Source organism: Clinocottus analis, unplaced genomic scaffold (assembly GCF_023055335.1).
Source record: "Clinocottus analis isolate CAN_PGR_092001 unplaced genomic scaffold, fCliAna1.0.p SCAF_14, whole genome shotgun sequence".
Lineage (NCBI taxonomy): Eukaryota > Metazoa > Chordata > Actinopteri > Perciformes > Cottidae > Clinocottus > Clinocottus analis.
The window spans coordinates 14874709-14898261 of record NW_027175865.1 but is presented as its reverse complement, the minus strand read 5'-3'; the positions used below and the strand labels follow the sequence as shown (position 1 = coordinate 14898261).

The 23553-nt window shown below is 42.0% G+C and overlaps 1 protein-coding gene across 2 annotated transcripts; it reads right to left on the bottom strand.

The window, feature by feature from the left end:
• Positions 1 to 5021: 5021 nt before the first annotated feature.
• On the bottom strand, positions 5022 to 22909 carry septin7a (septin 7a). Of its 2 annotated transcripts, XM_068575055.1 has the most exons (13): positions 22813 to 22909; positions 18441 to 18547; positions 12586 to 12686; positions 12370 to 12504; positions 11541 to 11658; positions 10976 to 11068; positions 10573 to 10669; positions 8545 to 8596; positions 8130 to 8255; positions 7688 to 7708; positions 6149 to 6284; positions 5913 to 6058; positions 5022 to 5353 (listed from the first exon to the last, which is right to left on the bottom strand). In XM_068575055.1, exons 1-13 carry the CDS (start codon positions 22820 to 22822, stop codon positions 5317 to 5319), a joined length of 1179 nt encoding a protein of 392 aa, XP_068431156.1. In that variant the 5' UTR covers positions 22823 to 22909; the 3' UTR covers positions 5022 to 5316. The 2 variants fall into 2 exon arrangements, with proteins under 2 accessions (XP_068431156.1, XP_068431157.1); XM_068575056.1 differs by lacking the exon at positions 7688 to 7708.
• Between the last annotated feature and the right edge of the window lie 644 nt (positions 22910 to 23553).

Genomic DNA, 23553 nt, shown 5'->3' with positions numbered 1-23553 from the left:
TGGAGCTTGTTAGTGTCCACAGCTAAAAATATATATTTTTAAACAAATCATGCAATCAAGCTTTTATTTTGAAAACCAACACTCTTCGCTACTGTCACAAGTTGCATTCTTCCAACAGGAGGCGTGACTCCAGGCATGACAACCAAATATTTTCTGTCGCTGGGGAAGAGGAGTTTATTGCACTTACTTTTAATATTGGACCTCTGGTTAATAATTGGTCATTCATGATGGATTCCTGGTGTTCAGTAAACCAGGATAGGAAGGTTAAAAATATTCCTCAAATGCATTTTAAAAAAAGAAAAAAGGTATCAAATGAAGTTTCAGTTTGCTTGCCAGTATTTCAAAAAGCCTTTTACACTAGATCTTAAATGTTCTGAAGTGCTTTATAATCTACAGGAAGTACTCCGTTTTAATGGAGCGACAGAGGAGTTGTGACATGTCAGCCATTAATCTGCTGATTACTGAGTGATTTGGTGGAGGCAGAAGGGAATTACCACCAATCTATGGTGTGTGTTAGCTATATCTAAGATTGTATTGGATTATTACAAACTTCGAGGAAGGGAAAAATACAGATGTTTTCAAAATCGGAAGGGAACTCCGCCATAGAAGAAGGGACTGTGTGCAGCTCGTGGTCAAAATGCTTAGTGGCCTCAATCAATGGACGGATGTGATTATCGCTCTGGCTCCGATGCTACCTGATTGAATTAGCATAGCATTATACTTTCCGATAAGACACATGCTTTTGTTCCATTCCTTATAAACAGATCATGTGATAATCCATTGATCTCGTACTTTCTCTCTTATGTAAAAGGAGGGTTGGAAAAACCTCGACAGAACGATTATTTCCAAATCCAATCACTTTAAATGTATTATGTCCAGATGGAAATCAGAAACATGGCCACAGTGGGACAGTTATACGCCCCCGTTCTGAGATGAATGAACCTGTGCACTTTTGATGATTTCATTGCCAAGAACATTTAACGCTAATGTAGGCAAACCTTGCAATTTTCAAAGCGTGATTTAGAGACCAACGCAAAATACATGGGTTGGGTTCAAACGGTTCTTTCGAGGATTTGAGGGCCAACGGGAAGATTGAAAGAGTTCCATGAGTTCTTGGATTAGCTTCTTAAGCTTAAGGGTTTCTTATGAGTATTTAAAAAGGTGTGTGGGTGTCACAGAGGCTACATGAGTCCTTCAAGAACACTGCAGGGGTTCCTAGAAGGATCCTTGAGGTGCCTCCTGGGGTTCAAAGTGCTATGGCACCGAGTCGTCAGGGTCTGAGAATCATACCGGTGCTTTAATTTGATAACCAGCTTTCTTTCCACAGCGAGTGAATGAAGGGTCATTGTTTATCAAAGCTTTTCCTGGTGAGCGTAGTTAATTCTCCAAATAATGATATCAAGCAAATGTAGAGTCTGTCAAATGGGTGTAAAGGAGCATAACCAGTGACATGGCTCTGTGGCCCCGACAGGAAGCGTGGTGCCATTTGCCTGCATCCTCTGGTCGTGAAAGGATAAGACGCTGTTTACATCACAATTATATTTTCAGCCCCATTGCATAAAGACCAGACAATGCCACCTCTGCCTGACCCCATCTTTTATGCAACAAGGATCAAGTATAAGACTTCAAGCACAACTAAACCAAATAAGAAAGAGGAAACTGAATGGGAAAAGGACTGCATTGTAGTAGCACCTTTTTACCTAAAGATGTAATACCCATGCATGCAGCAGAACAAATATATTTTTAAGAAGATATGTAAATATTTGATTAAAATGCTTTCTCCGGAGTGGATTTAAAAAACGTCAGCCTCGGTGGCACAGTTCCTACAGTCTTATCATTCTGCCCAGAGCTGCAGCTAACCCAGAAACTGTTTTCATGGAACCAGGTCAAAGTCAGAACAGCTATTAATCAAACACGAACCGACTCTGATCCACCTGACGAAGGGGACCACATGGCTGAGGAGGTAAGTCACCATGAAGGGACAGCGAGGAACGATGCGCTGGACCCAGAACATAGAGATCATTGTTATGCAGCTGGGCCCCGTACTTTTTGGGGCCCCTTTGGGCAGAATTAGATAACTGACCAGTCTTGTCTTGTGGTGTGGGCTGACACATGAGGTTTCAGTGTGCGCCTCTGTAATTGGCTGAGACTGCTTTCACCTGGGTGACCTGAGAGGACCAGCGGGCCAATCAGAGCGACGCGGGGCTGAAGTGGACATGAAAGGCTGTGGCGTGATGCTGCAGGACAGCATTGTGTGTGTGTGTGTGTGTGTGTGTCCACATAACAGCTGGGAGTCCAAAGGGTCCAGCTTTTGTTTGAATAAGCCTCGAGAATTTAGGGTGACATCAATAAATAAAGCCAACACTGGTTTTTATATCTTAAAATAAAACTAAACACATTTGATATGGATGTGATGCAGATTGATTGGCGACTGTCTTGTCGAACCGATCCACATATCGGCTTTCTGTGGGGAGGCCGCACTAAACGGGCCCACGCTGATCTTCTTCTGGTTGCGTAAGTCAACCGCGGACAGGAAGTAAACATGGACACAAGCGGTTTCCTAGCAACACAGTTCCTGGGAAATGGGTTTCAGCAGGAATATTTACATCGTACAATGACGACATACTGGGGGGTTACAACATGATACCTCTATCCATTTGCCAAGAACGGCAAGATACTGATGATGAGCACCATCAATCACTTTTTAACGATGTTTTGTATGGTGACTTTGAGGACGTTATGCATTTATTTTGGTTTAGTCTTCAGTAATCATCCCTTCAAAATCGTCAAAATATGGCCGGTTCGCGAGTCATTTGGCGAAGAACAGAACCAGTACTGCAGTGTGTGTGTGTGTGTGTGTGTGTCACAGGGCAAGAGTGTGACGCTCAAGGAGCACCACACAAGATCCACCTCAAAGTCTCTTCAACTCTAATGCAGCGACCCTTGGAATAGGCCTGAACAAACCACACTGAACAATCCATGACAGTGTCAGATAAAACAAGCTTACTTGGCACTAAAAACCGTGTCATCGGTGCCAAGTCGACTCTCATACTTAGGTGCACTGTGCTCCTGATAAAGCCCAATCTGACTTGTTTCGGCAGAAGATGTTTTCAGTAGGTGAGAGGCTGTGACAACACGAGCTGTGGGTGAATCCTTTACCGAGAGCAAATGAGGGTTTTGAGTGCATTAAGAGAAAGAGAAAAAAACAAACAACAACAACAAAAAAACAGCCGGGTCGTGGTTAAAGTCCAGAAAGACGCCGATGAGGCTGATCAGACTTGGAAAGTCCCCGAGCTCGTCAGCAGGAGGCCGGTCAGTACGGTCTTGTGCTGCCACCTGCTGCACAGTGGTGAAAAAATAACAGTAGGCTGCTTTTGTCAACATTTGACAAGGTTTTGAAAGATAATTGTGTCCACTCACTCATATCAGAGTCATTTTATTTGAGAAATATATGATTGACAAGAGCCGTTTTCAATCATTGCTGGGGCAAAATGAAGGACCAACTGTCCTGGACGGCGTCATCATTGACATGCATTGTGTAGTTTGTTTGAAGTCCATTTCCACCACTGTGATGAAAAAACAAAGATTCTGTGTCATAATGAAAACGCAGCTTAAAAATTATGACTTACCATCTCATAGCAGAGCTGTTAGTAAAAGAAACCGTGTGCTAATAATAGCAACGGTCTATTTATTGAAATAGTTTATTTTTAGCAACAGTCTGGGAATCATAAAAACGACCGGTTATTCATAGCAACTGTCTGCTATTCATAGAAAAGGTCTGATATTCATATCAACGGGCTGGCATAGCCTATTTATCTAACATTATATATTTGGATGTTTGATACAGGTAAGTAGTTTTGTGTGCTTACACGGTGTTCTTTATGACGCATGTCGTAGTTTACATACGTGTCTGGTAAGGTTTTTTTCATTAATTGGGCTGAAAACCGATCACTTTGCTGCTGGACTTCATTAAAAAGAGGCTAAATGTAATATTCAGAGCATTCATATAGCATCAAACTATTTACCATGTAAAGATATAAAGGAGTAACGTCTACCTGTCCTGACCTTAACACATCTAACACCTGTGGGATGAGGTGGGCCGCTGACTGGGGGCCAGACATTACTGTCCGACATCAGTGTCGGCTGAATGGGGACAAATCTCTGCAGACGGCTAACACGTCAACTGGAAAGCCTGAAACCAGAGTGAAGGCCGTTATAGCGGCACATTAATGCCCATTGGTTAGCCAAATATTACACTGATGTGTAATGTACCATTTTGAAAATTTGTAGTCATGTCGGTCTTTTTTTTTCCCATCACAATTTTATTATGTGACTTTTTACGATAAAAACAAGAAATTACAAATTACAGACGCAGAACACAAACGGAGCTAAATGTGCACAAACTTTCCACATGCCGCCGCCTGGAAAGATTTGTTTCTGTTGGAAATGATTTGTTAAATAGAATCTGCACAAGAAATTCACGTTAGAGCACTTCGAGAGCAGTTTCTAGACGTTGTTACGCTCAGCATGAGCGATGTCAGGAATACATGTTTGGATTTCCAAAAAAAGCGAGAAGGGAAAACACTGGAAAATAATTTCTATACCAGACCGATACAAAATGAAAAAAAAAAACTAAGAAAAGAAAAGAAATGAGCAAAAAGTCAGAACATGTTACAAATGTTTGAAGTTGAACGCTGCAGTTAATGATTATACAATTTACATGACAGGAGACGGACGAGCATACCACTCGGGAAGGAAATTAAATGCAAAACCTAAATATGTGAACCAAAAGATACATACATATACAGTATATATAAAAAAAAAAAAACAGTGCCTGAGGTGAGCCTCAGCCCGACACCGTCTGCCAATGTGCAGGAAGTGAAAGGCCGACCTCTTCGTTTGGTTTTTGGCATTAAAAAAGATGCAGCACAGCGCAGCATCAGACATTCCCAAAGTAGAAGAAAGAACGAAAGAAAGACTGAACTGTTTGTCGTGTGTGTTTCATTAAGTAAGAACGCCAGTTGTGTTTTCTGTGTGAATATACTTGTTTCTTTGTGAGCAGTGACCCCGAAACCGGACTGCACACTGGTTCTATAGAGAGATTATTACAGTTCTTTAAGGAGGAACATGAGGATGAGCAGAGAACGATTGTTGAAACTAAACTGGAGTCCAGACAATGCTGCCCCCTGGGCTTTCACATGAGTATTACACAGTAATATGGTCAAACAGCGGATTTAGTTGATCGACAGATGCTCTGACAATCAAGGCTGGCAGGTTGGCAAAAAACAAACAAACACTGTAACATCAGGAAGGTCCTTAAAATATCTTCTTCTTTTTGTTCTTTTCCAAGGTCCTGTGAAAACAAGAGGACAGAAGAGCAGTCAAGCACGCAGCAGTGTGCAACAACCGTGTGCAAACGTCATCCGAAAAGACCGTAGGGACGATGTGTCAGTCCATAATAAGCAATTTACTGCCACACAAATCTGATTTTGACAATTACTTACTCACTGGACATAGTCCCTGATACCGCATCTTTTAAAGCCTCCCAAAGCCTCTTTTAGAAAAGAAAAGAGGCTTTTGGAGGAGTTACATTCTGGTTATTTGCGAGGCATTATGTTGGGACTAATTTGATTGCTACTTACTGAAGAGCCATGAAGAGTGTTTTGCTGCACATTCATAATGTCATCCATGCAGTTGGCACTCAATGAAAGTTGAAAATAAATAAAAAGGCGTGCTGGTCAGCTAATTGCAATTTCTTCTTGTGTCCCAGCCCAAATAAAAACCATCAGCTGTGTTCATACTCGAGTTAATCTTAAGTGACATCGTCGGTCTACAGTTTTGTGAGCCGATATGACCGTTCACTTGAATTCCTATCACCCGTTATTGATCATCATGTGTGGTGGTGCGTTTACTTGGAGGCGTCTAGTTTCTGTTGCTCCAGAATCCTCTGCTGGGCCTCCCAGTTGCCCTTCTCATCCTCGTGCTGGCGACGTTTGTCTTCCAGTTCTCTGTGCTGGGCGTCCAGGTTCTTTTTCATTTGCTCATGACGCCTCTGGAGCTGCAGGGACGCGGACGTACAGTAGAGACGTTACCAAGCATTCACACAAAAAGGAAACCACACAAATAAGCATAGAAAAAATGTGTGTACCTCGGCCTCGGAGTCTCTGAGCTTCTGCAGCTTCTCTTTGACCTTCATCTCAAACACTTGTTCCATTTCTTGTTCCATCTTCTTCATCTTGGACACGTGGTCCCGTCGCTCCTCCTCCATCTGGGCTAGAGGACTCCTGGAGACACAAGACGGTCATCATACAGAGGGCACACGGTGGCAGGTGGATGGCCACACTGGTGTGAAATCCCAGCTGGACATTGTGAGTGACACACACACACACACACACACCTATAAAAGCCTTTCTGACTGCAGAGTGATGAAAAGGAGAAGAGGAAGGATCAGGGAAGGAGAAAAGCCCTGGCTTGCTTGCTTGCTTTGTTTATGTAAAACGTGTCTAATATGTTAATGGAAAATGTAAATGGAGGCTAGTAAAAGTATCTTTTTCAAATTATTAAATCTACATGCAAAGAAATACAGTATTTTGCCCTTATTCTGAAAGAGACAATATTCCTAAACCGTTTACATGGCTAATGAAATCAAACGTGGCGTACTTCCTTTGGCTACGTCCTTTAAGTGACGTAAGTCTTTCATAATGTTTACAAGTAAGTGTGTTTCTCCGTCTTTTTCTTTTGAGCATGCATCTCCACCACAGAGGTCGCAAACTGTATACGTGTCCAAAATATTGGCATATTCTCCGTTGTATGTGAGTATATACATGTTAGTATTAAAGATTATTCTCCAGTTGTATCCCTGATAAGAGCGTTATGAATTTGCATAATTATGATAATTGTGAATATCCTCACGAGTGACTTGAAAGAGCTGTTTTGTCTAATATCACGTAGAGAACTGCAAAATAGAGCCCAGGAATTTTAATACAGGATATATGATGTAAGAAAGAACTGACTCGCACAATGTTGCTATTATATTTATCCAGGGAGGCCTTACAATTTAGGATTTCTTTATTTAGGATTGTTTGAGTGGTGTTTTTTTTCCAAAACAATGTTCACAAAAAAGAGATATGACCTTTATGTGATAATACAAAAAAAAACATTGTTTCTCAAAATGTAAGGTAGAGTGATTCCAGCATGTTTTAAGCATATTCTGACTACAATCGCAATAATATTGTGTATTGGAATCGTTTGCAATTGCCAGCATAAATTGGCATCATCGCAACATAAAATGTCTATAACGCCCCTAATACCAGAAGAGTAGTTAGCCGGTGGTGGTATAGTGTTGAGGCTTTAGTAAATGATTCAACATTGGTCAATGAGAAATGAGTGTGGAAACTGCAAAGCAAGAAGACAAGCCATATGACTAATGCTTCAGCGCATAACAATGAGCGGATGCATAGACGCTATGGAGAAACCTATAAGAGATGATATCTTCGTGATATGACGCCAAACAGGATCACTAAATTTAACATTATAGTAAACTGTTGCATCCAAACCGATGAAAGCATTTAAAAAGCGTTACAGGTGAGGAAAAAAACAAAAAGGAAAATCAGGGGAAAAATAAAAATTGTTAGAGATAGAAGAGAAAATGCATTCTTTGGAGCGAGGGTGAAGAAGTAACACTTACATGTCGTCAGACGTCTCAGGTCTAAAAACAAACAGATGCACAGACACTTAGCATGCTGCCATGAACCATGCATTAGCTTGTGAGAGGATGCTGGTGATTACAGACAGCTGCAGCCGGTGGATTATGAGTCAGATGGTGCCTCAGTTAGCTCAGTCAAACCAAACACAACAGATACTGGGGACCAGTTAGTGGGGTTGGGGGTTAGTTGCTGGCTGGTTTGGGCCAGGAATGGGTTTAAAGGTTTTGCCCGCTTCGGTGACAGCTTGCCAAGTTTAATCTGTCGCTGTGGACTTTGACCTGGGAACTGTAGTTCCCCTCCGTGTTTACAGTGAATGAGATGCTCAAGAGCAGCAACATTGTCCTTTGAGTTCACACCATGAATGTGCTTTCCAGCAAAACCCAATCATCACAGTTTCTGTGCACACGGTGCCGATGGACTTACTTGGTCAGCTGTCCCTTGTTCTTATTGTTGTCCCCTCCGTTGTAGGTGACCGCAGCGAGTTTCCTGCTTCTGTAGTTCTCATAATGAACGTTGTTTGTCACATCCTTCAGGTCCTGCATGTGGGTTCTGAAAAACAACAAAATGGAAGTGAAATAAGCATGCGAGTAGATTTTAGTAAACTTCCGCTTTAATGGTTTTAAATATTATACTTTGAATTAATGAAAATAGGAGTTCTAATCAGAGCTGAAATGTAGCAGAGTTCTGCGGGTGTAAAGTGGACAACCTAAGCAGTAGCTCCATCCCAACTGCAGAGTTGAAGGTAAGTTTTCTGAACGTAGAACTAAAAAAGGAAAACACTTATTCCTGCGAGGTGCTTTAGCTTCGACTGTCCTGTTCTGAAGAGGTCTCTGCTCACCTGATGAGCATGTTCCGGAGGATTGTAAAATCACAGTGCTCTCCGTTTTCCACTGCAAGAAGAGACAGACGGAGCTGCGATTAGAACAAACAGAGATCTAATGGGGCAACAAACACAGCAGTCAGATGACAATACAAACCAACTCTTTTGGGGGAAAACCTCTAAAACTAAAGTGTCTGTTGGTAACAGTTGCCCGTTACACAGGAAGAGCGTCAAAAAGGAAGATCTGATGGAATTTTGCACGTTATTAAAAAAGGAATTTGAACATTTCTATTAAATGATCAAAGTGGCCTTTATTATGACTTGAAGCACTTAAAAGAGAAAGAAAAGAAACCGTATCTGTAAATAGATCACGTTTAGATATTTGAGCCCAACATTGGTAATAAGAGAAAACCGGAACTAGAACTCTCCCCAAATTATATAAATTGTGGGTATGAATAATCTTGTACTCTCAGTTTGTCTAAAATGTTTGTTCAGTGAAACGCCACGTCGCTGAATTACAGAGCGACGGTTACGCCCGCATGTCTGTCGGTGTCATAATGAGGGTTTCTTTCAAATCACTATCATCTTTTTTGTATAACCTTGATGATTTATAAAATTACACTCAAACACACTGAGTTATTCCCTTTTCAGGATGAGTTGGGAGGGAACCCAGTGGCTCTGGTGGCAGCGGCCGATGAAGAGGAGGGGCCTTTGAAACTCATCACGTAGCAATCGCCCTCAAGGATCAGGTTGTAATTTCTCACAGATCTTATATATGCGCCCTTTCTCAAGATCAGGATTATTTATTGATGTGTCTGGTTATATCTTATCCTCATGAATATCCTTTGACTGTTGAAACCAACCAAAGGCAGTACAATTCTTTTTCTCAAGACTTGAGCAGGCTTTTCAAGGCCCTGGAGTGGATCTAATGAATGGCTGCAGTAGCAGAACCCATCAGCAGGTGGCATCACACGCAGCCGTTTGTGTTCCTCCTACAGTAAAACTCACCACAGTCCTCTGAGGGTTTCTCTGGACTGCTGTGGTAGTGGCTTGCATAGCTTCTCAGGGACCTTGCCCTCATTCTCTCTCTCTCCCCCACCCTCTCAAAAACATTTTTGGTATTCCAAAACTTACTCCCCGTGGACAGCATCCCAGGCAGCAAACCAGTTTCATAGTAGCACTCCCACATGTCATCCACCAGGCTGTACTGTACTCGGTTCTCAAGCCGTTTTTTTTCTTCTTCTTCTTCTTTCTGAGACGATCATTTTCCCTTTCACTGCCTCCAATTCACTACCGCTACAGTAAATACCTCTGTGACGTTGCCACTGTGGCCGTGTGCACTCATCACTTCAAACTGAATATGTAGCCATGCTTCATACGTCTCACCACAATGTGACAGCTACATCCTGTGTCAGGTCAAACGGGGCTCTCACATCCTGTGCTGAGGAGAGAAAATGCATCTAGTTTCCCCACTAGTCTGTTTTTTTTCCTTCTTTTTCACACTAATGATTAGAACGCAACTGACAAAGCCGGTTTAAACACTCCTCCACAGAAGGAACTGCCTGATGACTCCACTATTTTGGTTCGGCATTAAAATCGGAAGGAAGATGTCAGAAAATGAAATTGCAACGATTGTTTTCTTTTGAAAATACAGAAAGGTATGCAAACAATTGTGTTATTTGTATTTATGATCGTACTTATGGCAAAAATAAATGTCCTCCTTTGAATATGAACAATTCTCTACATAAAACATGTTAACCTTGTTTTTTTTAATGCAGTTTTGCAACTGCAATTTCTCATATGCAAGCGTAAAGAAATGCTTCATAGGCAAAATTTGATTTGATCCAGCCCCCCTCTGTGTGCGTGCACATGGATTGTGTTACCACATTGCAATCCATTTGCACATGATGTCCGCTCAATAATTCAATACAACAGTGGAAATATTGGTGCGTTTTCATTTCTGTTCAACAGAGAGTGCGAGAGAGACTTCATTTAGTTGATCAATTTACAGGCTGGGATCAGCTGATGGGACCTTCGCCCTCTCACCTTCAGCCACACCCCAGGGGTACTGCCTCCCGCGCACTCGCTTTGCGTTGACCTCGATAATGGTGTTACTACCGACTACAGCCAAGGGTAAACGATCCTGCAGGAGAGGAGGGAGGAGAAACAACTGTTGCATACATAGCTCACGCGCATTGGCTAAAAATACACTGCTCACATGCACTGAGACGAAGTGTGTATGACATACATTAAAATACGCTGCATTAATAACAATTCAGTGCAACCTAAAACACACACACACACACACACACACACACACACACACACACACACACACACACACACACACACACACACACACACACACACACACACACACACACACACACACACACACACACACACTTCTCATTAAAGTTTCAAGGAGGGTTTCTTTAGAAGAACATACCTTGATTCTTCTGACCAGCTTCATCTCCTCCTCATCATCCGTCTCTGGGAACTCGTAGATTTTGATTTTGTGCTCCTGGATTTCTTTCATGATCTGCATAGAGCCGAGAGAAAAACAGGGAGAGGCGGGGTGACATGGAAAAACAGCGATGGTGAGTGAGCTGTATGTGGGACAAACATGTCCAGAAACATCAATAGTCACACTAGAGGTTAGTCAATAGGCACACCAAGAGGAACTTACCTGTTTATTCTACGCACACATGCACGCACGCACGCTGACGTTATGTGTGTACAGACAGTGTTTGTGCATGAATACAGTGTGATGTGTACACTGAAATACAACATGCAAGTCTTCAACATTGGCGGTAAAGTGTGACTTGGACTTCCTGTATTCTCTTTATGGGGCTCGTGATGTGTAATGAATAAAGAGAATTTGTTAGGGAGTCATAAACACAAACTGTCTAGAGTGACAGCAAACCCGGCATTAAACCAAACAAGAACATTTGAAGTCCTGAAAGATCTGAGCTAAACAGAAACGTATACATTCAGTCAGAAGGGATACACACCTGTTTCTTGAACTGCTGACACTCCTCTGGGGTCATTGTGTCGGCTTTGGCGATGAGGGGAATGATGTTCACCTTTTCATGTAACCTCTTCATGAATTCAATATCGAGAGGCTTCAGTCTGAGGAAGGAGCAAAGAAAAAGAGACAGTTTAATGGTCGAAGTGTCAGTGAAGGGCTCTTGGTGTAAGTGAAGCTGCAGGGCTGGGTGAAGTTGTGAGCTGCTGTCACACACACACACACAGAACTGAAGGTCATGTTTCATGAAGGGCTTGGCTGACCTCAAACTGCACATCTGGAGTGACCAGACAGCATCGTAAATCTGAGTGTTTGGACTCTGGAAATCTTCAAGGCCTGTAACGAATGTCACTGATTTTTTCAAAGCTTTTAATCAAGTTGTTTGAATGAAGCTTTGAATGTCTGTTGTCATATTTTTTTTGCCATCACCCATTCAAAATGAAAAACAGATTTATGATTGTGCTTATATAACATGTGATTTATGGCGCTGAGAGGCAGATCTGTTTTGAACTTTGTTTTTATAACCCATAACATGAAAGATGACATATAGCCCTTTAAGCTACGCTTTACTGCGTTGTGATGCAGCATTTTCATTCGTACATACTCTCTCTTTTGTTCAGTTTTAGACTTAATCCTATTTAACTGCCAAATTCAACACAGCTGTCTGTATAGCCGAGTACAGTGGGCACTGAAGGAATGACATCATAACCCTCTGTCTATTGTTTTGATGTAAAGACCCCTGCTGGCGGACATTTACATATAATAATCGTGCATTTAAAAAAAGCCAGGACTCTAAAGATCCCATGATCACCTACCCATGTCCAGACGGAGCGATGAAGTAAAGGCAGCACTGCACTCTGCTATCCGGCATCAGCCGTCTGTTGACCCGGGACTCTGCGTTGAGGTAATCCTCAAACTTACTGTCGATGTAGTCGATGACCGGCTGCCAGCTGAGGACCACAGATCAAAGTCAGGTACAGTAATACAGTTATGGTATTTTACGTTAGTCAATGACAAACGGCTGAGCTCACCAGTTACTGTTGTCAACTGCATCACCAAAGCCGGGGGTGTCCACAATGGTGAGCAGGAGCTGCACTCCTCCTTCCTTCACAAGAACCTTAGACTGTTCCACCTACAGACACCAAGAATAAAGGCACAAATCAGTTAAGATGTTTAAAATTATAATAAAATTACTGTATAATTCTGCTCTGTAGACAAGTTAAAACCGGATTAATTTGAATTTTATTTGCAATATAGTATGTTTGCAATGTACTGTTTTTTTTTTTTTTACAATACTGTCATTTTCTATTCATGGTTAAAACCCATTTATCTCCACATGTGATGCTCGGTGGAGGTTTTGTTTGAGAGAGAGAGATTTTTGCACAAGCAAATTAAAAACACAAAAAGAAAAACAGGTTTACCTGTTGGCAGCCAGATAGCATCACGACTGTTCAAATCTGTGCACATAGCTTTCTGCAGAATGTGATACTTCATGGCAAAATACTAGTTTACAGTTTACTTCAATTTAATCATCTTTTGTTTGAAGAGATGCCGAATTAAGCAAATGTGATTTCCAACCAGGTACTAAGTGGGCTTTGACTCTTCCAAGTTGCTGAAGCCATGAGCCATTTGATTTACAGAGACGGCGTTGTTAAAATCACTGAATTCGGAAGGATGAAGCTGATCCTGGATCTGTGGTTAACACTATCGAGTTCACAGCCTTTTGATCAAAAACTGCCAGCCTCGGCCCGTGAAAATGCAGCGGCCGATAACAGAGTCAAAACCTTTTTAATCTGTGAAATAATGTTATGGGGTAAGAACAATTGCAAAGCCACGTTTTGTAAACCTGTGACACTTAAGTGTCACATCTAAAATGTACAAATGATATCAAATGCAAGGCCAAAAATTGTATATATTTAAAATGCATTTACAACTTGAGTTATACAGATATAAAGATTGTGGGAAACTGAAGTTACCACGTCTGTCCAGAAAGACAAAGTTCAGATTGAGGTAAAAAAAAACCTACTTACGCTCTTGATGACCAACAAGTTACATGATGAATAATGAATTACTTAATTTAACACATATCTCAAAGTGACACTAAATTTAAAAGTACATAATCAAATATTTTTTCACAGGAAACCTGACCTCTGACCTCAGCTGGATAGTTCTTTACTTATTTAATGAACCTGAACAAATACACAGATGAGAACAAAAAACAGCTCTGTAAAACAATTAACCACGGTGAGCCGCAACTGTTTTTGCAAACCACTAAGTGTGCGATTTGCAGACGAGCCCTGGACAGAGGGAAGCGATGAGTCGAAGAGCGTGGACACAACATCAGAAGGGCCGGGCTTTGAGACCAGCATGGGGTCCAGGCAGAACTCGTGATCAGCAGATGAACTTCTGATTTAAAAATCAGCAGATCTGAACCAGAGCGCGTCTGATATCACAGACGCAGAACGCTCACACGCTGATGAGAAGCACTCAGCGTGGCTGAGGTCAAGCCAAGTCCAGGCAGCGGTTGGCAGACAAACATTGACATTGCGACGCTCCCGAAAATACATACGTCACCATGCATTGGCTTTGATTTCAGTCCAACTCGGAACATAAATTTCCGTGAGGCACAAATTGTGAGTGCTGTAAAGCGATGGGGGTATAGCTGAAATGTGGAATACTTGCCACATTTGGGTTCAAGCGAGCCGCTACCTTACACTTAAGCAGCACCGCAGAATGCCAGCGGTACGCTTAATGACCGGGGCCGGGCTGCACTGTCACTACACCACATGTCTCGGTTACACAGCAGAGCAAGGTTCTCACAACAAAACTCCTCAAACGAGGAAAGTCAAAAAAACAAGTTGTACAGAAAGGAGCGCCAAGTTGAGTCTTTAAATAACACAATGGCTCCAATTCTTCCTTCTCCATCTTTTCTACACCCGGTTGGCTGCAGGTTTGCTGTCCTTACAGCAATTGTTCACACGGTTTTCCTTCACAATCTATCACACAAGCTGTTTCAGCACCCCAGCATAGCAGACCCTTACCCCCGTGACTCCCACCCACCACTTACCAGCATCCATCACATACTGGAGTCTGTCACAGTCTGACCGTCTTTAAAATTGACCTCTGACCTCTTGAGCTGCTACTGGGAGGCTAGGCTAACCAGACAGACGTTACTGAATGTCATTTTTAAAAAGGACCTTCTGAATCCCATTCAATATTAAATATACATTATTTTATTTACAATAGGGTGACAATAAAAGCTACTGAAAGTAACTGGATCGTTCTGGGTTTACGTAGCTGATTAAGAAAACCATCTTGTAATAAGTATTTCCCAATCTTTTCATTAACCCAACTAAGAAGTTCACAATCTTTTATCAAACCCAAAATTATTAAAGTTCCAAAATTACCCTGAGGAAGAAGCAGTTATAAAAAAAACAAGGCATGTCTGTGCATTGGCAGGACGAGGATAAGGCAGATTCCTGGCAAATCACCAAGTCCCTGTCCTGGTTTACTCTCCAACCTCATTGAGCCTTATTAACCAGGAACAGATAAATCTGGCCTTGTTTATCACCTGCAACAGTTAACTCACTCACTCTATCCACCCGCCTGGTCATCTTGCTTTTTTCTTCTTCTTTTGTTTAATAATTAATTGGACTCCATTACCATCATTTCCTCTGGGTTTGATTGCATTCTTTGGCACGACTTGGAAAAGAAAGTAACCACAGTTATTTTTTAAATGAAATTAGTTTTTGGTTCCCAGAGAAAGAAAGGAGAGTGCGCTACTCTACATATACATATATCATCTTGGTCCTTGCATGTATACATAAGAAGCAACACACATGCATATAGTAAATTTCATTTAAAATATACATTTTATCTGACCTTTGGGACGGGAAACCTTGAGGAATCCTAAAGCCTTCTGTTTGGGAGCCAACAGAAGCACGCGCGCACGCGCGCACGCGCACACGCACACACGCACACACGCACACACGCACACACGCACACACACACACACACACACACACACACACACACCAACTAAATCTCATTTAAACTTTTAAGAAGAACTGGGGAGGAGTAATAGGCAGGTAAACAAATTGGAAGCAGCAGTGGGGCGAGAGCAGACAGAGCCCCTTCGTGTGTTGCCAGGGATTAGGAGATTTAGAGTAAAGTAGTAGATCACAAGGAACAGGTGAAGGGAAGATCCTCCTCATGCGGCTGATCTACTGTACACTAACCCCAAAATGCACACTTATCATTCCCTACTACAGGCAACGAATGGGAGAGAGAGATGCCGGTTGGAGCCCCTTCACACCAACAGTATCAACTTTCACTCTTCAAAAGGAAGCTCAAGTAAAGCTATGCGGCTGCGAGCTCAGTTTGGAGGGAACTGCCAAACCCTTTTATCCTCTGCACCGTCAGAGTAGCGAAGGGCTACAAAGACCGAGGATTTGGGGCGTAATCCACATGCCTCGCACATTCGGCATCGCTCCAGGTGGCAACCGCATTTTCGGCACCATTTTGGGGACCAGTGGGCTGAATAAGTGGGCAAGCACATTATCTGCATTTTGTGAATTTGTGAGTTACAACAGAATGTTAAATTGCCCTTTACAGCTTCACTAAAACTCCTGAAATATGGCTCCAAATCTTAAGTATTCCTCCAAAGCTTTAAACACTCATTACTTAATGTGGTACATCCTTAGGTATCATGTTCAACACTCTTTAATTGCTTCAATCTGATTCGATTAGTTAATGGACTGCACTTAAACAGCGATTCTCTACCTTAATGGAGAGAGTACTTTACAGTTCAGTCACAGCGCTGCAAGGCCCAAATATCCAGCCGAGGACACTTCAAAATGTGAACAGGAGGAGCCGCCAGGGATCGAAACACCAACTTTGTGATTATTGGACAGTGTGGATTAGTAGATTTAGCAACATAAGCAAACAACTGTTGGTAGACAGGAAATCACAATTGTGTTCCAACTGAGCCGTATGGGTCATACCCATCAAGAGACAAAAAGGTTCAACTTTATCCAGAATGAGTCTTTTAAAAACACTACAGCAATGCATTAGCCGGTGTATTACAAAATGGTGACATAAGTTTCAGAGGAGGTCTCTAACACACATGGATCCAACTAGGCCCTGCGTGAAGTAATAATCAATCATTGGAGACTCATGCTGCATACATGAATGTGTCCATACACTGGCATTTATTATCTTCCAGTGGATACAATGGATGTTGTATGTCAGATGTTGACTTGTTCAGAAAAGGAGACAACCCACTTCTATTTCGCAATATGTTGAAATTAAAAAGCATTTCAGCCTGAAAGCAATACTAACGGTGGTGACAAGACCAGAAACTATTTGACCAAAATGAAAGGCAATTACTCAAATGCCACAGTTAAAAACGACAAACCATGTGCAGGATGAAGCTACAGCTTATTATGTCTACCCTTTTTATGAAACCCATCGCCTTTGACATGAAGAGCTCACATCAGTGTTTACACTCGAACCTTGTGGAGCGGAGAAGTAAACATAGTGCGTTTACAGAGATGTTCGGGTCCAATCAATGGTAGCCGCTGAGCATCTACGCTACACTCCATCCTGTCATTCCCATGCAGCTGTTTACATATAACACATGCGCTGCATATTTCTCACTCCGAATGTATGCACGCAGTATAAACCAGCTTTCCCTGTCACAGCATACAGTTTACTGTTTCTGATCCATCAAAGTGTAAAAACTAAACTTCCTCTAATCCTTCCACCTGCCACTCTCAGAGCTCATCGTCCACATGAAGCACAACCTTGTTCATTCAAGCAGAATCAGAGAGAAGCCCACACACATCCAGAAACCAACAGTATCAATCAATAAGGTAGCTTTCTTTTTTTCCTATTCCATGTTATGAAGTCCACGTCCTTCATTTGTACTCCAGCACATATACAGAGCTTCTTTGGGGGCTCACAAGCAAATCTGTGCTGCAGCCACCGTCGGCTTTCTTTCACCAAAAACACACTCAGCCAGACCCGGTTTGGTGTTTCAGGACCATCACCGTAGATCATTATTGATCAGTCATTATATAAAACGGCACAAATGTAATGTTCAGATCAGCAGAATGCTCATATTCAGAATGCCCTTTTCTCCCCTTCAAAAAACAGACTTTACTTGACATTGCCTTGTCTTTTGATTACCACTTCAATGTAATTCCATGTCAGTCAAGACAAATTGATAGTTATGTGATTGTCTGTTGCAGATTATGAAGGCGTAAAGAACCTCACAGGAATACCCCAATCCTACTTTGAGGTAGATTTTCTGTAAAACATTCAACAGGACTGACACACACTGACACACACACACACAAATCAATCTTTATCTACGTCACCAAATATTTGGAGTAATGCAGTCAATTTTTAAATAGGTTGTCATTTAAAAAGCATTACTTTTCAATGTAGGGAAGTGTTATGTGTGTAAAACCCAATAGCAGTTCCACTACGTTGCCTAATTTGAAATGACATCCTTACATTTGGCAAACAAACTCTCCGCTTGTTTGAGCAGACAAACCGGTTTCCCCGTCTAAGACAAACACACAGTGGGAACAGCTAAGACATCACCTCATAAATGAATATCTCATTTAGAAACTATTTAGTAGGCGACTGCAACGCTAAGAGATACTGAGAAAGTTAACTTAGCGTGAGCTAGCAAAGGTAAAACTATCATGTTTTAATGAACAGACAAACATTTGGCCCCTTATGGGATTGAATTCCCATTAGTGGGCGAGTCATGTCAACAGAAAAGGTAAATACTCAGCGCACAGAGAAGAGTACCAATGTGTCAATTGAAATCAGTGAAGTGTGAAAACTTGTAGAGCAGAAAAGTGTGGACAATTACCTGAACAGTTTTTTTAATTCTATGCGAGGGACCCGGGTATTCAGTGGAGTACAGGTCTGTCAGAAAGAGTGAGTTGATCAGCGTCGACTTCCCCAGCCCAGATTCCCCTGAAAGACAAAGACAGAGCCAGAGTGAGTGGGTGGGAGTGAACTCGAGAGATGCATTTCACACTAGACTTGTTTTATAATCCCCTTTTTCATGCCAGACTGAGGCACAACATGACACAATCTCCAGATGTGTATCAACTCCATTTCCTATGCAGACTTTCCCTGTTAAACATTCTTTACATGTTTTAGATTCAAGACTTTCTTCAGTACAGGAAATGGCTCTCTTTAACCCCCTTTTTTTTTTTTTTTTAACAGGCAAGCATTAACACGAGACGACGGAAGAGACAGACAGGGTGGAAGTTCTGTCCTCCCAAATTCTTTTCCTGTCTGCATTTCAGGAATCTAATCAGAGAATCGTGGGAAGGGAGGAGAGGGGAAGGAAGATTTAAAACCTTCACAGTCACCATGAATTTGCCCTCTGACAAGGGAGTACTAACAAAAAATTAGAAGCCCAGATTCCTTTGTTCTCGAAGAAATCCTCAGCACAAGAAACAAACCGACAATTGACACATTTGTCCACTATTAAAAAACAAAGCTAATGCTTTAATGTTATTATAGACTTTGAGCTGGAAAGATCTTTAACATAAGAGCTGTAATAAATCACAAAATGTACGCAAGAACCTCGAAGAACTGCCTGTGTAATCCAACACCATCAGCAGCGTGGCTGTTAAGATTGGGGTGAGCGGAGGGTAACAAGGAGCTGCCGAACAAAAGCTTCAGTGTGCGAGAAGAGGTCGTCATACGCCGGCCCGGCACTGTAGCCAGAGAGCTGCGGCTGACCTTTAAAAGTGTCCGGGGCCAACTTGGACCACTGCCGCCCACAACCCACCCCACTCAACGCTTCATGAATAGGGAGGAGGATGGCGGCTAGATGAAGAAAGCGTCGCACAAAAGGATCCTTCAAGAGACACGCTCTTGGAGTAATAAATATTTTCCTAAGAGGGTAGAGCCACATTTATCTTGCCGTCTCAACAGAAATGTTTCAGCAATTATAGCTCGTCAGGGCTGAAACACATGGGATCGCTGTAAACTTTTCTTGGAGGCTACAAGGGAATGGAGAACTCTTGCACACTAAAGGCTGATGGGTACCAGGGGGAGACTGCGGTTTTGTGCAAACTGTGGGTGAAACGCATGCGATAAAAAAATGCCGACTTAAATTAGAGACGCCGAGAGCTGACGAGAACAGCAGGACCAAGGAGACACAGCGAGATCCAGGTTCAAGTCTCGGCAAAGCTTGTGGAGAGGAAGGACGAGGAGCTCCGGTTACAAGAGAACCAAAACTGGTCAAACTCGAGAGTTATGGTGGTGGCGGTGGGTTTAGTGGAGATGCTGATCGTGCTTGGTCAGAGCTGTGGCGGCTTGTTTTGATAGGACGGGGGTCATGAATCTGTCACAAGAACTGAAGCATTACACAGAAATTAGATCGGATCATAATTGTCTTTAACAGACCCTTTCGCAAAATTTAACACTGGTTCATAATATGCACCGGCCCGAGTGAGTGAACTGTAAAATGTCATTTAAAAAAAAGAAAGAAGCAAAAAGCCAGTTGTTCCATCGAAGCAGAATCAGTGAACCAAGTTCCCTTAGCCTTATTTATATTGAATGTAAATTCATATTCTGCAAGTAGCATAAGGCCACAACAAAGGAATGTTTAAAAGCTAATGTAGTGAAGCTTTAATAATTGTTCTTTTCTATGAACCCAGTGTACTGCTTCTTTTGCAGCACAAATGCAGTGTACCTTGTCGACCAATAGGCTGAATGGATTCAATTCAATTCATGTAGCATAAAAATCACAAATACTAAATTTGCCTCGAAGGGCTTTACAATCTCTACACATAACATCTCAGTCCCGGGACCTTATGTCGGATAAGGAAAAATTCCACCGAATAAAGATAGTGAAAACCATTTTACAAGAAGAAAAAAAAAAAAAGGGAAGAAACGCGAGGGAGAGCAACAGACGAGGATCCCTGACGGTTTTTAAAATCTGCCATATTGAACAGAGATAAATAAAAAGAAGCCGCTCACTGTCGTTACAGCCAGGCATCCCGACCGCGCTCACTGAGCCCGGCGAGCCGAGGCCGGCTGGCTCGGCGCTCGGCTTGCTCAGCAGCCAGCGCACTTCCTTTAAAGGAAATTTCCAGCAGCTGTGTAAACCACGGGGGTTTATTCAAAGGCACTTACCACTGCATACAAGAGGCTGGTGCAGGGGAAGCAGGAAACGTTTGGCTTGTGAGAGAGCGCCCGCGTTAGGTTAATTCATTCGACAGGACTTCCAAGACACCGGGCTAATAACGAGCAGGTAAAACAGAAAAGTGCTCGGTTGGTGTGCAAAAGGAAAATTCTGCTCGCTCAACATTATCCCTTGAAAGCAGTCATCTTCTCTCCACCACTGTGTTTATGACTGGGACTTTCCCATCAAAAGGGGCAGAAGACAGTAAAAGTTTAACAAGAAGGGAGCATGACAAAAGTGCGGCACATATATCTGTTGGCAAAGCTATCAATTTCCCTTCTGCCCGTGTCAGATTTCTTCTCCTAAAAGCCCCTCTTTGTGTTTATGCGAGGGCATTCTTTTCCAAAAGAGATACAACAGAGTTCATTTAACTCTCTGTCAACCAGCACCAAACACAATGAGCTGCAGCTGCAGTGGCTAACATCAAGGTCAGTTCCTGCAAACGGGTAAATCACTGCCAAATATTGACTTTGACCAACAAATGGCTCTGGCCCACTTTCGCGTGTCACGTGTAACAATAGCCATCCCCACACTAAATACACATTGAAAAAAATACTGGCTTAAAAACAGGGTTCCCACTATGGCTTGGACGTTCATTTCCCAAAAAATAAATTGAAATAAAATTGTATTCTGGTACTCTTATGCTACTTTATCATATTCATCTAGATATATGTTAAAGTCTACTCAAGACCCTCTTAAAAACAGCCATCATATTCAAAACTCTATTCTATTCTTAACAATGGAGAATCAAAAAATGTAAAACCATTTATTGCACAAACAAAGTACAAACAATGTTATGGGATTAGATGCCAAGACTTTAAGCGGTAATTCAATTACTCCTTGTATTGGGTGGTTACTGGGTGTGTACTTGTTGTATATTTGGTAAATGCCCATATTAAAAGACATAAAAAAAACAAAAAATCTGGTTGTGTCATACTTTCCTGAGGGTGTGGGCAGCATGGTTTCCACCCCAGTCATGTTAAATATAATTTTAATGCTGTAATGTCTAATAATAACGTAAATACTGAAATAAAGTGAAAACAAGTAACCTGTTCGTAACATTAATAAATACTCTTCCGACAACTGTCTCTCTGAAATATGGTCTAGAAATATGAATTCCATAACGGGTGGGTCCCCCGTTAGTAAATGTGTTTTATAACTCGACGACCACCCAAACCATAATGAAAAGTCCTTCTCCTCTACTCCAGCATGACAAGCACATGACTTTGCCAATTACACTGCTATTCTAATTACACGCTGCACACTAAATTGCTGCATAACAGCCCCTTTCCTGAGAATGCACAGCAGGGGGAAACTCCATGTGGGTGGGGCTGAGGGTCTCTGGTTGCCATAGAGACGAGCCCTTTAGCCCCGGGGGCAGGCGGGCGCAGATAGCCGTGAACCCAGGGGTTAGGATGTGACATCACGCAGGCATTCAGAGTGACTTCCTGCTCAGGTAGCGCTGGATAACGCACAGCAGAGAGAGAGAGGAGCGGTCCTATGGGCGTGCCTCCCCTTTGAAAATCAGCTGCTCGGGGGTTTTGACTTTGGCTGCATGAATGGAATGACGGGAAACCTCCTCCCACCACACAATCCAACACACACACACCCCCACACACAGCAGTATTGGGCTGCATGTACTGCTGAATGGCAAGCATTTGTGTTAAATGTGTTTTCCTGGACTCTTGTTTTTTTTTTTTTGAGCTTCTCATCCTCCTCAACTAAAACCATCTCTAACGCGTTCAGGCATCCAGCTGCCATCACCTCCAGCCATGAAGTTTCTGTGAAACGCAGTACTGCTCAACACATGAGTATATATGTACTGTAGGAACTACAAGTTCTAACACGGACAGGGGATTTACTGTCTGTCGACATATCAACCTCTTTTAAGACCGTCACACTTGATGAAGCAAACAGACTGAGAAACCAGAACCCTGTTTGACACAATCATGTATTTCACTGGATGATAACAAAAACCGAAGAGAAACAATAACAACAAAAACGGTGCTACAAGAGTAACAAGAGAATGACTTACCCACAACCATGAGTGTGAACTCGAATCCTCTCTTCACAGATTTTCTATAAACTTGGTTGGGCAGATTTGCAAAGCCCACATAGCCCTCCAGGCTCTTCTGTTGCTGTGGACCAAAAAGTAAACATACTGGAAAATGAGCTTAGGTTGTGGTAGATTTGTATCATTTGCGAGCTCAGATTTCAGATAGCATTTGTAAGGACACTTACTACTACTGTGGTGCCACAAAAAAAAAAAAAAAAACACTCTGTCGGCATAATCAGCTGATTTATATTTGAGCAAGTAATGACAGAACTAATGTAAGTTTGATTGGTTGCATATTGCAAAAAAAATGGCAATTATCTACTGTGGGCGTAACAAATCTCTAAGCTTGGGATAATGAATAGAGCACGCCCGGTTTAGAAGACTGTGAGATGTGGTTGAAAGCTCCAGAATAATATAGGAAATGGACTTTTAGTTACCTTGTTTTTTTGTCAAACTACTGATACTATTTTACTGATGAGTAAACTTTCCAACAAAAGGAGTGAAATGGGGTATTTTTATATTCCCCCATTGAAAAATGCATCCTCTAATAACACCTTTCAATAATTATAGGGGCTTACATTTTATTTCAAAATATTATTTCTCCAAAAGGGTACATTGCACAATTTAAATCAACTAATTTATATGTTTGTCATTACACATGACTCAATTCTAAACAAGAAATATGGAAAGAAAGCTATCTGTTGAACAATGACATCCAAT

Coding starts and splice junctions, on each gene's coding strand:
- septin7a (XM_068575055.1), bottom strand. Junction 12,505..12,585: donor GCAGTTGACAACAGTAACTG/GTGAGCTCAGCC, acceptor TGTGGTCCTCAG/CTGGCAGCCGGTCATCGACT. Junction 6,059..6,148: donor TCAGAGACTCCGAGGCCGAG/GTACACACATTT, acceptor GCGTCCCTGCAG/CTCCAGAGGCGTCATGAGCA.